Source organism: Phaenicophaeus curvirostris, chromosome 7, assembly GCF_032191515.1.
Source record: "Phaenicophaeus curvirostris isolate KB17595 chromosome 7, BPBGC_Pcur_1.0, whole genome shotgun sequence".
Taxonomy (NCBI): Eukaryota; Metazoa; Chordata; class Aves; order Cuculiformes; family Cuculidae; genus Phaenicophaeus; species Phaenicophaeus curvirostris.
This window is the reverse complement of record NC_091398.1, coordinates 32,387,325-32,401,189: the sequence shown is the minus strand read 5'-3', so window position 1 is coordinate 32,401,189 and position 13,865 is coordinate 32,387,325. Positions and strand designations below refer to the sequence as shown.

Genomic DNA, 13,865 nt, shown 5'->3' with positions numbered 1-13,865 from the left:
CTGCCTGGTGAAAACTTAGCCCCAGCAGCTGACCTGCATCAGTCAAGCCAAAGCAGGATTTCCTCACCCATCTCCCCAAAGACTTCTCAGGAGCTCCCCAAGCCAAGGAAAGCGAAAACAGAAGAAACCAAGTGCCCAGACACAAATCCACTGGCTTGTAGTAGAGCAGATTAATCTGAATGCCTTCCTCCAGGAACAGGCAGACTAGACGTGGCTGGCACCCCTTTCAGGGCTCTTAGCAGCACACCCATTTGCCCCTCCATGGTGTTTAGTGCATTTGTATGCCTCCCCTGCTCTGCTTTTTTCCAAAAATCCCTTCCACAGCTGGTGCTCCCCAGGCACAGTACAGACAGCTCAAGCCAGGGTCGAGGATTCACATCAGTAGCACAAAGATCAGGGATTTGGTGGTGCAATATCTAAGTTGCTTTGCGAGTATGAAGCCCTGTCTATTTATTTTTTTTAATCTTAACTTTTTTATTATTATTTTAACTTCAGCATGCAGCTGGGCACAAAACAGAAGTATCTTCCTCTAAAACTCCGACCTTCCACTCCTCCCAGGGAGGTTTCCCCATTCGCGTCACAACCAATCACCTCACAATTTCTAAAAGCATTTGATTTACTCATCAAGTGAAATAACACCTCCGAGGAGTCAGACCTCCAGAGCTGACACCGGCTAACAGTTGTTTGAGATGGCAGTATCGTTTGGGAAAGCCAGTCCAAGAGAAAGCTAAAGCCTCTGAGTACACCTCCTCCTCCAATGCAAACCAGGGGACCGGGGTATCCCCACTACAAAGAGCCCCTTCTCTTTGTGCCATGAAATATAGATAACCCACGGACTACATCTAAGAGGAGGAGGACTCAGTCGAAGTGTTAGGAGCCCACCACAGGCTGTGTGACTGCTCTCACCCACAGCCATGCACAGCACAGGGACTGCCATCCCCCTCTACAACACTTTTCTGGACATCTGCACCACCAAGCACTAAAGTTTTTCAACTCTGAATTGCTTTTCCCTGTGTAACTTTGGGGAAAAAAAAAAAACAAACCAACCCACCCACTGAGCTACTCCCACAATGCCTGAGATGGAGGAGCCCATCCAAGCACCACTGCCGCAGACACAGGGTGAGAGTCATCAGACCCCCACAGAGGCAGTCTCAGAGGTCCCTGCGATGAGCAGAGGAAACAAAAAAGCCTGCAAGCAGCTGAGGAAGACGTTCATTCTATCGATTGTGTAAACTGTCAGTGGAGTGGCAACGAGCATTTTTTTTTTTTTGTTTCTATCCCAGGGAATAATCCAGCCTGATAATTAGTACATAAGAGATAAGTGGAAAATGAGACATCTAGTGAGGGTGGTTCAAGCCTCCTCATGACATTGATAATGTGCAGATACATAGATCACTGTCGGGGCAAACCGCCACTGTGAGCCTGTGTCTTCCCATTGCCTCATCAATCCATCATCCGCTTAGCTACTGACACCTTGGCAGGCACACACCGTCAGCCCTGCATTTGAATTGCGAGGAGCAGGCTCCACCAGGGAATACAGATTTAAAAATCTAAGATTCAAATTTGTTTAAGTATTGTGAACAGCAATTCCCTTGCAAGGCATCTTCATTGCCCTTTTGCCAAGGGGGAACAGTTGGGTCTTTGTTAGAAGTACAAATTGCTTCTTAATGCAAAGGATAAAGCAGAGCCCAGGCACCTCCTTAGAATTCCTCCTGGCTCCTGCTAATGCTGCTGCATGTCAATTTTAATTTTTTGAAATTTAAACTGAAGGCTTTGTGCCTAAGCTCCATTTCGTTGGAGGGGAGGGGAGCAATAGTCAAAAAGGATTACGGATCCTGAGGGAATTGAGGATCCATAGCAATTATACTTCATTTGGGTCTCAGACACCGGTTTTAATCATATTCTAAATAGTACAAATTGGCGAGACATTAGAGATTGATAAGTGTCTAACATATGTACCTGGTTATGAACTCTACTCCCCTCAGCTGAGGGATGTTTGAGGACAGGATGAAGGGAGGAACTGCTTTCTTTCTCTGACCCTCCTCTTCCAGTCAACGAGAAGACAATACCTGCTAAGGACTTGGTAGGAGACAGAAGAGACTGTAAGAACTCAGTCATAACTGTGCTATGCCAAAGTGGGGCTGGAACAGTTTCATCCCGACTCTGATTCCTCCTGCAAAGTCCAGGTGCTTCAGCAGAGCAACCCCAATTTACCTAAACTGAGTGGTTACCTACTGGGGTGATGATGAAAGAAATACCACCTCCATCAGAAGCTCAGAACCTCACACTAGTTCCACATCTGTGCACTTATAAAAGGACACAAAGTGGTTGGGATTTACCAAGGACCAGTAGGAGAAAACCTTTCCAAATGATCTGAACTTCTCAGACTTCAGTGAGCTTTCTCTCCCAGCCCATCTTTGGGACTGTGCAGACCCACCTACAGTCAGGTGTGGTTTCCAACCCAAATACACAGTGCAAATGTGGGGATTTAGACAGACTCTTTCCTCTGCTGCCTTCTTACATTTGTCAAGTGTCTTACAGAAACACAGCTTTCCATAATTGCTGATTAAACCGCTTTTCTTGCACTTCACTAACCTCTGGATCAGGCTCATATCCAGAAAATCTGTTTAGGAAATCCGCTCCACGCCCTCACTTTCACCTCTTGATGACTGTGTGCCACCTTTTTAAAAAACTGCATAAAGCTGAAGCTTTTTTCCTCTCCCTCCACTTCTTCCCAGCCCCCTTGAACCATAACCAAGACCCAGACTAGGTGCCCCATCCTAACTTTAAATGTTGCTGCAAACCTCAATGACTGAAGTGACCCCCCCTTTACCTCCCACCCTCCCGTGGCATCACCACAGCACTCCTTTGCAGCACTGGAAGAGACAGACAGCAAGAAAGCATTGTCTAAAAACATAATTTAATGTGATATTTTGGTGATGGTGGTCAACGACTGAATTCTTTCGCCGACAGGAACAGGTTTGATGTTAATGACACCATCATTCACATGAGCATCGCATTGCACAGAAAAGAAAAGTTTACACTTGACCCCATACAAACAAAGAAGCAGAGGAAAAAACAGTTATGGTCCAGTCCCAATTCATTAATAGTTGATCTGAAAATTCATCATCATAATTAATACTCATTGAGAAAAAAATGTGACTGGTTCAAATTCCCTGTGTGGCACAGTCAGAACTCAGGGCTCTTTTACACCCCCCAGGAACCACTGGAGAGTTTCAAGCTGCCGAGTTCCTTGTGTGACACACAAAACACCGAGGCTGACAAACAGAGAGGGGGGTTCAGAGCAAACAGGAGAGAGTAAGGAAGGGGATTGCTTTGTTTCACTTCTATTTCGTTTTCACAGGGATGAAAAAAATAAACCCATACGAACTGTTAACGAAGCTAAAGTGACCTGCCAAGACAGGGAACACCAGGAAACAGCGGCACGATGGGGTACAGAAATGCCAACCAGCCCAACACGCATCGGTGGCAGGGCCAGCTGTGTCGCATCGCTTGTTGTGTGTTAATCGGGGTATAAAAGAAAGCCAGAGAAAGTGCTGTACTTATTGTTGTTGCCTCCGTGCGCTTTGCCTCCGTCCAGCTTTACATACACCTCGTCGCCGGAGTCCAAGTGCAGCACCACGCTGTTGCTGGCGTAGTCGTAGTTCTGGTCCGCGTCCTGGGCGATGGCACTGGCCCGCACCTGCCAACAGAGCCACAGGGCACATCAGACCCCTGAGCCTCTCTTCTCCAGTCCTTCCACCAGCCCCCTGAGCCCCTCTTCCCCGGTCCCTCCATCTGCCTCCCCAGTTTCTCCATCAGCACCCACAGGCTGTCTACCCCAGTCCCTCCATCAGCCTCCCCAGTTCCATCAGCCCCCTGAGCCCCTCTTCCCTGGTCCCTCCACCAGACCCCTAAGCCCCAGTTCACCAGCACCCCCCCCATTAGCCTCCCCAGTCCCTCCATCAGCCCCCCAAGCCCCTCTTCCCCGATCCCTCCATCAACTTGCCCAGTTCCACCAGCCCCCTGAGCCCCTCTTCCCCGGTGCCTCCATCAGACCTCGAGCCTCTCTTTCCTAGTCCCTCCATCACACCTCGAGCACCTCTTTCCCAACCCCTCCACCAGACCTCGAGCCCCTCTTCCCCGGTCCCTCCATCAGTCTCCCCGATCCCTCCAACGGACCTCGAGCCCCTCTTCCCCAGTCCCTCCATCAGCCTCCCTGGTCCCTCCATCAGACCTCGAGCCTCTCTTCCGTAGTCCCTCCATCAGACCTCGAGCCCCTCTTCCCCGATCCCTCCATCAGCCTCCCTAGTCCCTCCATCACATCTCAAGCCCCTTTCCCAACCCCTCCACCAGACCTCGAGCCCGTCTTCCCCGGTCCCTCCATCAGCCTCCCCGATCCCTCCAATGGACCTCGAGCCTCTCTTCCCCGATCCCTCCATCAGCCTCCCTAGTCCCTCCATCACACCTCAAGCCCCTTTCCCAACCCCTCCACCGGACCTCGAGCCCCTCTTCCCTGGTCCTTCCATCAGTCTCCCCGATCGCCAACGGACCTCGAGCCCTTCTTCCCCGATCCCACCATCAGTCCCCCGAGACCCTCTTCTCTGGTCCCTCCATCAGCCTCCCTGGTCCCTCCATCAGCCTCCCCGGTTCCATCCGCCCCTGAGCCCCTCTTCCCCGGTCCTTCCATCAGCCTCCCTGGTCCCTCCATCAGCCTCCCCGGTTCCATCCGCCCCTGAGCCCCTCTTCCCCGGTCCTTCCATCAGCCTCCCTAGTCCCTCCACCAGACCTCAAGCCCCAGTCCCTCCATCAGCCCCCCGAGACCCTCTTCTCCGGTCCCTCCATCAGCCTCCCCGGTTCCTCCAACGGACCTCGAGCCCTTCTTCCCCAGTCCCTCCATCAGCCTCCCTACTCCCTCCATCAGACGTCGAGCCCCAGTGCCTCCATCAGCTCCCCTGGTTCCATCAGCCCCCTGAGCCCCTCTTCCTGGTCCTTCCACCAACCCCTCGAGCCCCTCTTCCCCGATCCCTCCATCAGCCCCCCGAGACCCTCTTCTCCGGTCCCTCCATCAGCCTCCCCGGTCCCTCCATCAGCCTCCCCGGTTCCATCCGCCTCTGAGCCCTTCTTCCCCGGTCCCTCCACCAGCCTCCCCGGTCCCTCCATCAGCCTCCCCGGTTCCATCCGCCGCCGAGCCCCTCTTCCCCGGTCCCTCCCCCAGCCCCCTTAGCCCCACTGCCCCAGCTCCCCCATCACCCCCCGATCCCTCCGCTCCCCCCGCGCCCCCCCCCAACCCCATCCCCCCCTCCCGGCAGGCGGTTTCTCCGCCCGGCAGGGCTCTCCCCGACGGGGCGGCGGACGCTGCGGGCTCCGCGGGGCCGGGGCCGGGGCGGACGGTGTCGGGGCCGCACCTGCCCGTTCTTGCAGAGATCCGCCCACATGCTGGTGCCGTCTCCGCCGCGCATGAGGATGTGGTAGGTGAAGAAGTAGATGCCGCGCACCTGGCAGGTGAACTTGCCGCTCGCCGGGTCGTAGTGGTTGCCCAGGTTGGTGACCACGTCGTCGAACTTGAGGACCTCGTAGCCCTCGTGGGGGCTCTTCAGCCCCACGTAGAAGGCGATGCGGGGCCCCCCGAGCGCGGCGCTCAGCCCGCCCGCCGCCTCGCCGCCCGCCCCGCCGCCTCCTCCTCCTCCTCCTCCTCCTCCTCCGCCCGGCAGCGCCGGCCCCGGCGGCCCCGGCTTCCCCGCCTCGCCCCGCTCCCCCGGCGGGCCCCGCGGACCGGGCGGCCCCGGCTCTCCGGGCGGCCCGCGGGGCCCCGGCTTGCCCGGCCGCCCCGGCTCCCCCTTGGGGCCCCGCGCGAAGGGCGTCGCGGGCTCGGCCGCCGGGTCCTGCAGAGCCTCCACGGCCGCCGTGCCGCCAACGGGGCCGGCCGGCCGCCCGCCGCCGTAGGGGTCGCAGATCATGCGGCAGGTGCCCATCATCTCGTAGTGCGCTCCGCTCGGGGCGGGCGCCCGCAGCAGCACCAGGGGCACGGCGACCAGCAGCGCCGCGGCCATGGCCAGCGCCACCCCGGCGGCGGCCACCAGCCGCCTCCTGCGCTGCCGCGCCCGGGCGGAGGCGGCGGCCGGCGGGGCGTCCTTGCCGCGCGAGGCGATGGTGGCGCGGGGCGCGGGGGGGACGGCGGCGGCGACGGCCACGGGCGCCGAGCCCCCCGCCGCCTCCCCGCGCGGCTCCCCCGCTTCAGCCCGCCCGCCCCTCCATCGCCCCGCGCGGGGGGGACGCGGCGCCCCGTCCCGGGGCCGAGCCGGAGCGGGGGCGGCGCCGCGGAGAGCGGCCGCCCGGCTCTGCCCCGACGGCGGGGAGGAACGGGGGCGGGTGGGGGGGGGGGGAGGCGGACCCCGCGGGGGCCGCGGGGCGGAGCGACGGCGGCGGCTCGTCCCGAGCGCCCCCCGGGATCGCCGGCCCCTCGACGGCCGAGCGGGAGCGCCCGGCGGGCACCGCCCGAGCCGCGCCCCGCGGGAACCGGGGCTGCCGGGGGCGCATCGCGCCGCTCTGCTCGCCGCCCGCCCCAAAATGCTTTCTCCCTCCCTCCCTCATCCCCCCATCCCTCCCTCCGTCCCTCAAACTCACCGTCCCTGTGTCCCTCCATTTATTCCATCCCTCCCTCCTTCCATTCATTCCTCCTTCCATCTCTCCATCCTTCCGTTTCACCATCACTGTATCCCTCCATCTATCCCTCCATCCCTTCATCTCACCATCCCTGTATCCCTCCATCCCTTCATCTCACCATCCCTGTATCCCTCCATCCCTTCATCTATCCCTCCATCCCTTCATCCCTTCATCTCACCATCCCTGTATCCCTCCATCTCACCATCCCTGTATCCCTCCATCTCACCATCCCTGTATCCCTTCATCCATCCCTCCATCCCTGGATCCCTCCACCCCTCCCTCCCTGCTCCCGCCGGGCTGAGCTCCCGCCGCCTCCTTCCATCCCTGCTTTCTGCAGGATGGGGAAAGCCTCGCGCAGGCAACAGGTCTCCCCGACGTGTCCTCCTCACCTTCCTCAGCCTCGGAGGCCCAAACCCAAGTGGGTGCATCTTGCTCCACGAGGCATCCGCGTGTAATTAGCGTTCATTACCCTCATCCCGATTTCCCGAGCCCGAGTGGGAGGAGATCCTTGCGGAGAAATACCTTTAGCAGAGGTTAGGTTGGGTTAAAGCGCAGTGTTTTCTATGCTTGCCTGGATGTTGATGGGTCCAAATCAAGTGGGTTTTCCCGAAGTGCAGAAATGGTGATTAATTGCCTTTGATTTTCAAGTTTGTCGGTGCAGCAGGAGCTCTCGCCCTGGTACCTGCCCACAGGGCTCTCCCCTCGGAGAGAGCGGATCAGTCACTAGACACATCTCCTAAGGGCAACATTTCGGGGTGCCTCGCCCCCTCGCTGCGTAAGGAAGGTGAATTTCCAGTGGGTTCTCGGATTTGAAGGCAGCCTGTTTAGTCTTAGAACAGAGCGGGGCTGTAGGTCGAAGGAAGCGAGCGGCTCAGCCTGATCCAAGGCTTGTTCGAGGCAATGGCCTGGAGGCATCCTGTGCGATTTGGGACATACAGGCTGCTTCCAAGAATGGCATAAATGCCCTGAAAGGATTTGAGTCTCTTTTCTTAGCTTTGCTTGAAATTTAAGGGAGGGACATCAAGGCTTTCTCATGTGCAACACACGCACTCGAGGACCAGACCTCACCTCGGTCACATCCCTGCGTGTCCAGCTTTTTTTCCTGGAGTTATTCAGGCTTTGCTGCTGCTGAGATCAGGACTTAGCCCTGCTCCTCCAAGGGTCTCTGATCTGATTTTTTTTTTTTCCCTACATCTATGTATTTGCAGCTGGAAGGAAAATTACTCTTGTAAATGAAACCCTTTCCCTGACAATTGCACAGACAGTCGCGTTACAGTGACCGTGTCTGCCACTTAACACAATGCAGCTAAATGTTTTAAGAGATGAGATTGTGACAAAGATTTAAGTCCTTTTCCTCTCCTTTGAGTTAACAGTTGCATTCTACCATGTTATTATAAGCCCTCACGCTTGTCTAAAGCCTTATTACTAATAGTTGTTTCTATTACAGCCCTGGTACACTTTTCCATATATTAATTGTGCTAAATACAAATAAATTCACAAATAAATTACGCTGCTTTCCCGATCATCCCTACTTAAGCTTTTGTTAATTTCCCTTTTGTGCTGGTATTTGTCACTAGCTCAGCTCTCCCCTTGTAGGTGAATCCTTGCTATTCCCTCAGAGCCCTGCAAAACCCTCTAACGTGGCTTTTTAATCTCCTGTTTTCCAAAGGCAGCAGCCACACTACAGCTTTTCTAAACCTTTTCTGAATAATTACGTTCCTGTATAATTTCGTTTCTGTTGCAACTTCCCTGTTTGCATTAACTCACTTTTATAATGAGGTGTCCACTACTGGGAACCGTGTTCCAAATGGAGGTTCAACAGCCCCTTCTGCAAAACCAGAATAATTTTATGTGATAGGGTCTGTTATTCCCATAGATCAGCAAGGACGGATGAAGAAGAAATGTATTCTAACTTTTCAGCAGGATAAAAATGGCACAGTTCTTAATAAGAACAGTTGGATAATAAGGAACCATCAGGCAGAGAAGATTACAGAGATATCAGCAGTTGGGTTAGATGTCAAATTCTAACAATTTTGTTTGGGAATAATTTAATTACCTCTCTGTGATGCAGTGAGATGGACTGATCACCTAGTTAATCCCTCCCTCAGATTGCTTTAAGGTAAACACAGTGCAACTTTAATGTATAACTCCAGTAGGATCCCTGTTTCCTGACACCTGCAGTTGTAAGCTGGCTGATGTAATGCATCTTGTGCCCCAAGAAGTAGCACCGTGATGGATGAGGCAGCTGGTACCACCCACTGATCCTACACTAGTAAGTATTTAGGAATATAGTCACAAAAAAGGACATGGCTGCACTCAGCTTTAAATTTCAATATAGGCTGCAACTACGCTCTTAGGTGCCTCCTTTCTGGGTGCCGTGGGATGCACCACAGCAGCACGAGGAGCGGGGAATTACCGACTCAATTAATCAGGCAGTATCTGTAGTACCACCTGCCCTGCAAGGAGGTACCTTTCTTCATTCGAGGTGGAAATTTCCAAAGCTCTTCTTACAGTTCGGCACTTCAAATCTTTCAAAAAGCAAGTCAGGTTTGTTTTTCATTGCAGGCTACTCAGGGCTGGCAAGACTCAAATGCTTCTGGGTGTGCGCAGAGAGAGATAAAGGCATCCAGAAGGTATCCCTGGTGAAACACAAAGGGTGTCTGGACCTTGGCTGGATGATGGCTCAGCAGGAGCTTTGGTGAGTACTGTTGTTGGCCAAAGCAAGAGTTAAGCACCTAAAAGCTTATGTGGATCTAACTCGAAACTCTATTTTTAGATGTGGTGTAAGCACTCAGGAACCTGACCGCCCAGGGAAGCATTTGACAGGCAAAGCACAATTCCCAACTTTAGACAGTCAAGAACTCAGACACCTCACATTGAAACTCCAAAATTCCAGGGGCACATGAATTTTCATCCATTTCACCTCCTCCTTTATTTCTGCTTCAAAGCACAGCCACCCAGCTCAGGATGCTAGTAATTCTTTCCTGAAGGATCATCCCGCTGCTGAGCTAAAGTCTTTTGCATGGTCTCGCTTTTCTCTCAGAAGGTTTGCTTTATATCCTTTACACATCCTCAGCACAAGCTCATACCATGAATTGAAATATGTGGTTTTCTCCAGAGCCAATAAGAGCTGGACCATCCCCCAACTAAGTCCATATCCCGGCAGGACCTAGTGGGACTCAGACCCACTGAGATCATGGGGCTTCTGGGCACATGTGCAAGTTAACCACTGTATGTTTGAGGTTCTTGGAAACTGAAGGTAGGTTTTCCCCCAGTTAGGTGCCTCTAGGCTTGAACAGGAGCTGAAGGAGTCATAGAACCACAGAATGTTCTGAGTTAGAAGAGACCCACAAGGATCATTGAGTCTAACGCCTGTCCCTGCATAGGACAACCCCAAAAATTCACAACATGAGGCTGAGGGTGTTATCCAAATGCTTCTTGAATATTGTCAGGCTTGACAACATGACTGTTTCCCTGCGAAGCCTGTTCCAGGGCTCTGCCACCCTCTGAGTGAAGAACATTTTTATTTCAAATTTAGGGGCTTAAATTCTGCTATAATCCCTTCTTTTGGTTCTTTTTTGGATTTGGCTCTCCATTAGAAAATGTAAGAAGAGCGGTACCAGCTCAGACCTCTTATTCAGCAAAAATGTCAAGATCAGAGTAAGTCTATGGTGATACTTCCCTGATATTTTTTCTCAGCCTCCAGCGATCCGTGGCCTAGGACTTCCTGAGCTACTTTTAAGAAGCTGAAATCGAGACTGCTCTGAGTAAAGGCACAGACCTTGGGTTAGTACCTTCACCCATCCCAGTGAGTAGTTTTGTTTTGCTATCTTTTGTCGTGATTGATGGAAGTTATGGGTAGCAATACCTTCTCATCCTCCAAAGTGCTTCATTCTTTGCCTTTCTCGTATCACAAGACTCATAGATATTTCTCATTGCCAGAATTATCTGCCTGGAACTCTGTGTATTCAACAGATTGTAAAAAATTATAAATATAGTCCTTACACTAAAACGTTCACATTTCTTGCTGAAAGCAAATTTGAATTTGTTGATGTTCAGAACATGTATAATATTATTTCCATTCACAAAATATAAAAGATAATGATAATGGTTATTTTTGCTTAATGGAAGGTAATGTTTAGAAAAGGTTAAGCTTCTTGTATTAACTGCTGTCATTCTTTTTGACCTAAGCTGGGATTTCAAGCAGTATTTGTCTCAACAGCACAACACTGAATTTACCCCTCACTGGATGGACCCAGTGGGTACACAAGAGTCCTCTTGCACAGCAGGAAAAGCATTTTATTATGTAGTGCAAAGACAGAAGCTGGATCTTGTCTCATTGTCTGTAGGACAGTCGCAGTAGCCCACAGAAGCTTGTACTGCTGTAACAATATGTACAATTCAGTCCATATAGCTATAACCAGGCCCCCTGCACTGACACAGAACCTATTAGAGATCCTGCACAGGGAGAAGTTTGCATACAACCCAAACAGACGTTGCAGCTGGATAGAATTTATTGTATGTCTTGATCACGGTGAACTGCTGCTATTCGTGCTTTACCATATCCACTTGCTGTGCAAGGAAGACAAAATCTGCTGTCTCTGTCTTTGCAAGGGCATGTTTCGGCAAATATGTTTAGCTGTTTACAAGAGAACAGTTCACAAACCCCAGACCTGCCTTCAGGGCGCTGCTTGGAGAAATGCCAAAAGTTGCAGAGAGAACCAGTGGAAGCCAAACGCCTTCGCGTGACCCAAACAGGTGCTGTTCACCAAACTCGGGACAACTCAACCTCTATTTACTGGAAAAGAGCAATCAGTGCAACTGAACCTTGCTTCCTACTTCTGGCCCAGTAGGATTATTGTCCTTGACTTCTCTCAGAACAGGGTCACACCCTGAAGCTGATTCACCCTGAAGCTTAAATACTGCGGGAACAGAGAAACCTCAGCCAGTGGCTGAAGCTGGTGCTGAAGATGCCTGGTCCAGATGTCCGTGCCTGCTTATGTCCCCAAGGAACTGTTAGGAACTGTACAGGAGTAGCAGCTGATACCCCAGCAGCCAAGGTGAGGAGGAAATATTACAGGAGCTCCAGGTTGTTGCTTGGGAGCTCCTCGTTCCCAGAGCAGGTCTTCAGCTGGAGCTAAAGCAGGTTTAGAGAAAAACAAAACTGTCCTTAACAAAAGGCAGTGTCTGAGCGACATCACCTATCAAACTCTCAGGTCTGAATGATGTCTGGCTTAAAAACAGTAAATTAAAACGAAGTGAGAGGCCAAGTTTGCTTGCCCCGAACCAGCTGAAGGCTCAAATTTGGGTCACCGTGAGAGCAAATTCAACTCTTCTTTCCCAATTCTCTGCTTCTCAGTATGTATTTACAAAGTGCTTGAGGAGAAACAGGTTGGCCCTAGATTTGTCTTGTTCAATTTGTCTCCTTAGATAACTAATGCTTCTCCAGTGTGACTGCTGGAATAACTCTGTGCTATCTATACAGCCAAGCATCTGCTTCTTTTAATTGAGCTAGGGCCTTCCATAAAAAATACAAATAATGAAATAATAATTAAGCACATTTATGGTAAGCATAAGAGCAACCCAGATCTGGAGGTCTAGTAGAAGAAAAAGATCCTCCCCTTGACTTCTGAATATTACACGTGCGCTTGGCCACTCTGATTAGCAATATCTGTGTGTATAAAAGCCTGGCAGGCTCTCCAGATGAAAGTCACCCATCTCCCTTCCAAACCCTTTGAAATGCCTGGCAGGACCCAACTCTGAAGCTTTCATGACTTCAGAAGAGGGAAGGGGGAGGCTGGAGGGTCAGAGTGCTAAATTCAGTCCATTTATGCAGATCTCTTGTCTTAATTTAGCAACATTTCCACACCCAGCTATGAGGCTGATTATTTCTATTCTGTGAAGGGAAAAATTGCTGCAGGGAATTGATGTACATGGGCAGCTGGTTTCACCAGGATGAAAGACAGACATTAAAAATGCTTTTGAAGTGCATTTGAGCATCCTTCTGGGAGTTTACTAAACCTACAGTCAGGTACTAGAGAGATTTTTTTTCCCAGAAGGCAAAGACAAGAAATGAAATTAGTAAGAAATAATAGACCCACAGGTGAGACAGATGGCATTGAATGGACATCTGTTGGAATAGTATTTGTTGAATACCATGATAAACTTCCACCCTATGTCCCCCAGAATTAAATGTGTTGCTCCATTAATCCTGTAGCATGAGGAGGAAGATGTGAAGACTGGAGACCCAAAGCTAAGGGTGTCAGGAATTGGCTTTACACCTTCATCTGATGTGGGAAATGCACAGCGAGCAGGGTGTGAAAGCTAGAGGAAGGCATATGGATGAGGTGGGGCAGATGGTCCAGCTCCATAATGCTTTGCTGTGGTTTACTGGTGCCCAGTGGAGAGGAATTGTTCTGTTGGGCAGAGGTAGCTGTAAGGTTTGTGCAGAGAAGAGCTGCTTTATTACGTTCAGACGAATAGCCCCAGATGAAGAGGTTTGATTGCCGCTTCTGGAGGAAGGGTAACTTGGGGTGTTGCTAAAGATGAGACAGAGAGCTGGAAACAAAGATCAGGGCGAATCAGTCCCAGTGCAGTGGAATGGATCAGTTGGACAAGGTCACGTACCTCTGGGGTACTCAGGGAATTAAAAACCAGACTAACTGTGACAATTGTTTCTGAAAAAAAGCCTGGGTAAGCTGAGAGAAAAAGCAGAGCTTGCTGTAAAAATGAAAGCAGCAAACCAAAGTAGGAGAGATGGCTTTGGGAGATTAAAAAAAAGTTTGATTAAAACACGGTGAAATTGTCCTAAAATATGTAGCCATCTATGATGACTCTTCAATATAAACCCAAATTAATAGCATGACAATGGTCTTTATTTAGAAATATTCTGACCTTTCTCGTATGACTCTTGTCCTGCCTTCTCGTTACTTGTCATTCTCAGTCACTGTATCTTGCTTAAATGAAAAGTGTAAGCTCTCCAGGGCATAGGACCGCATTTCTTTCTTTTTTTTTTTTTTTTTGTCTGCTCTGTACAACAATACATGCAGCAGGGAGACTCTTAAAACTGTTAAATAAAACACAAACAAAATATTTAATCTCCAAATTTTCAACTTTACTGAATTTCTTCACAAGAAAAAAAGACTCCCTAACACGAATATTAGTAAGAAGTTATTTGCCCACAGAAGTAAAAGTTAGGC

The 13,865-nt window shown here is 51.0% G+C and overlaps 1 protein-coding gene across 1 annotated transcript; it reads right to left on the bottom strand.

The window, feature by feature from the left end:
• Positions 1–2,903: 2,903 nt before the first annotated feature.
• C1QL2 (complement C1q like 2) lies at positions 2,904–6,158 on the bottom strand. Its single transcript, XM_069861813.1, has 2 exons — positions 5,409–6,158; positions 2,904–3,703 (listed from the first exon to the last, which is right to left on the bottom strand). The coding sequence occupies exons 1-2, from the start codon at positions 6,051–6,053 to the stop codon at positions 3,524–3,526; spliced, it is 825 nt and encodes a 274-aa protein (XP_069717914.1). The 5' UTR covers positions 6,054–6,158; the 3' UTR covers positions 2,904–3,523.
• Between the last annotated feature and the right edge of the window lie 7,707 nt (positions 6,159–13,865).

Excerpts from the sequence above, each read along its gene's own strand:
- C1QL2 (XM_069861813.1), bottom strand. The coding sequence starts at position 6,053 with ATGGCCGCGGCGCTGCTGGTCGCCGTGCCCCTGGTGCTGCTGCGGGCG. Across the intron at positions 3,704-5,408 it reads ATCTCTGCAAGAACGGGCAG|GTGCGGGCCAGTGCCATCGC; the intron begins GTGCGGCCCCGA and ends CTCTGTTGGCAG.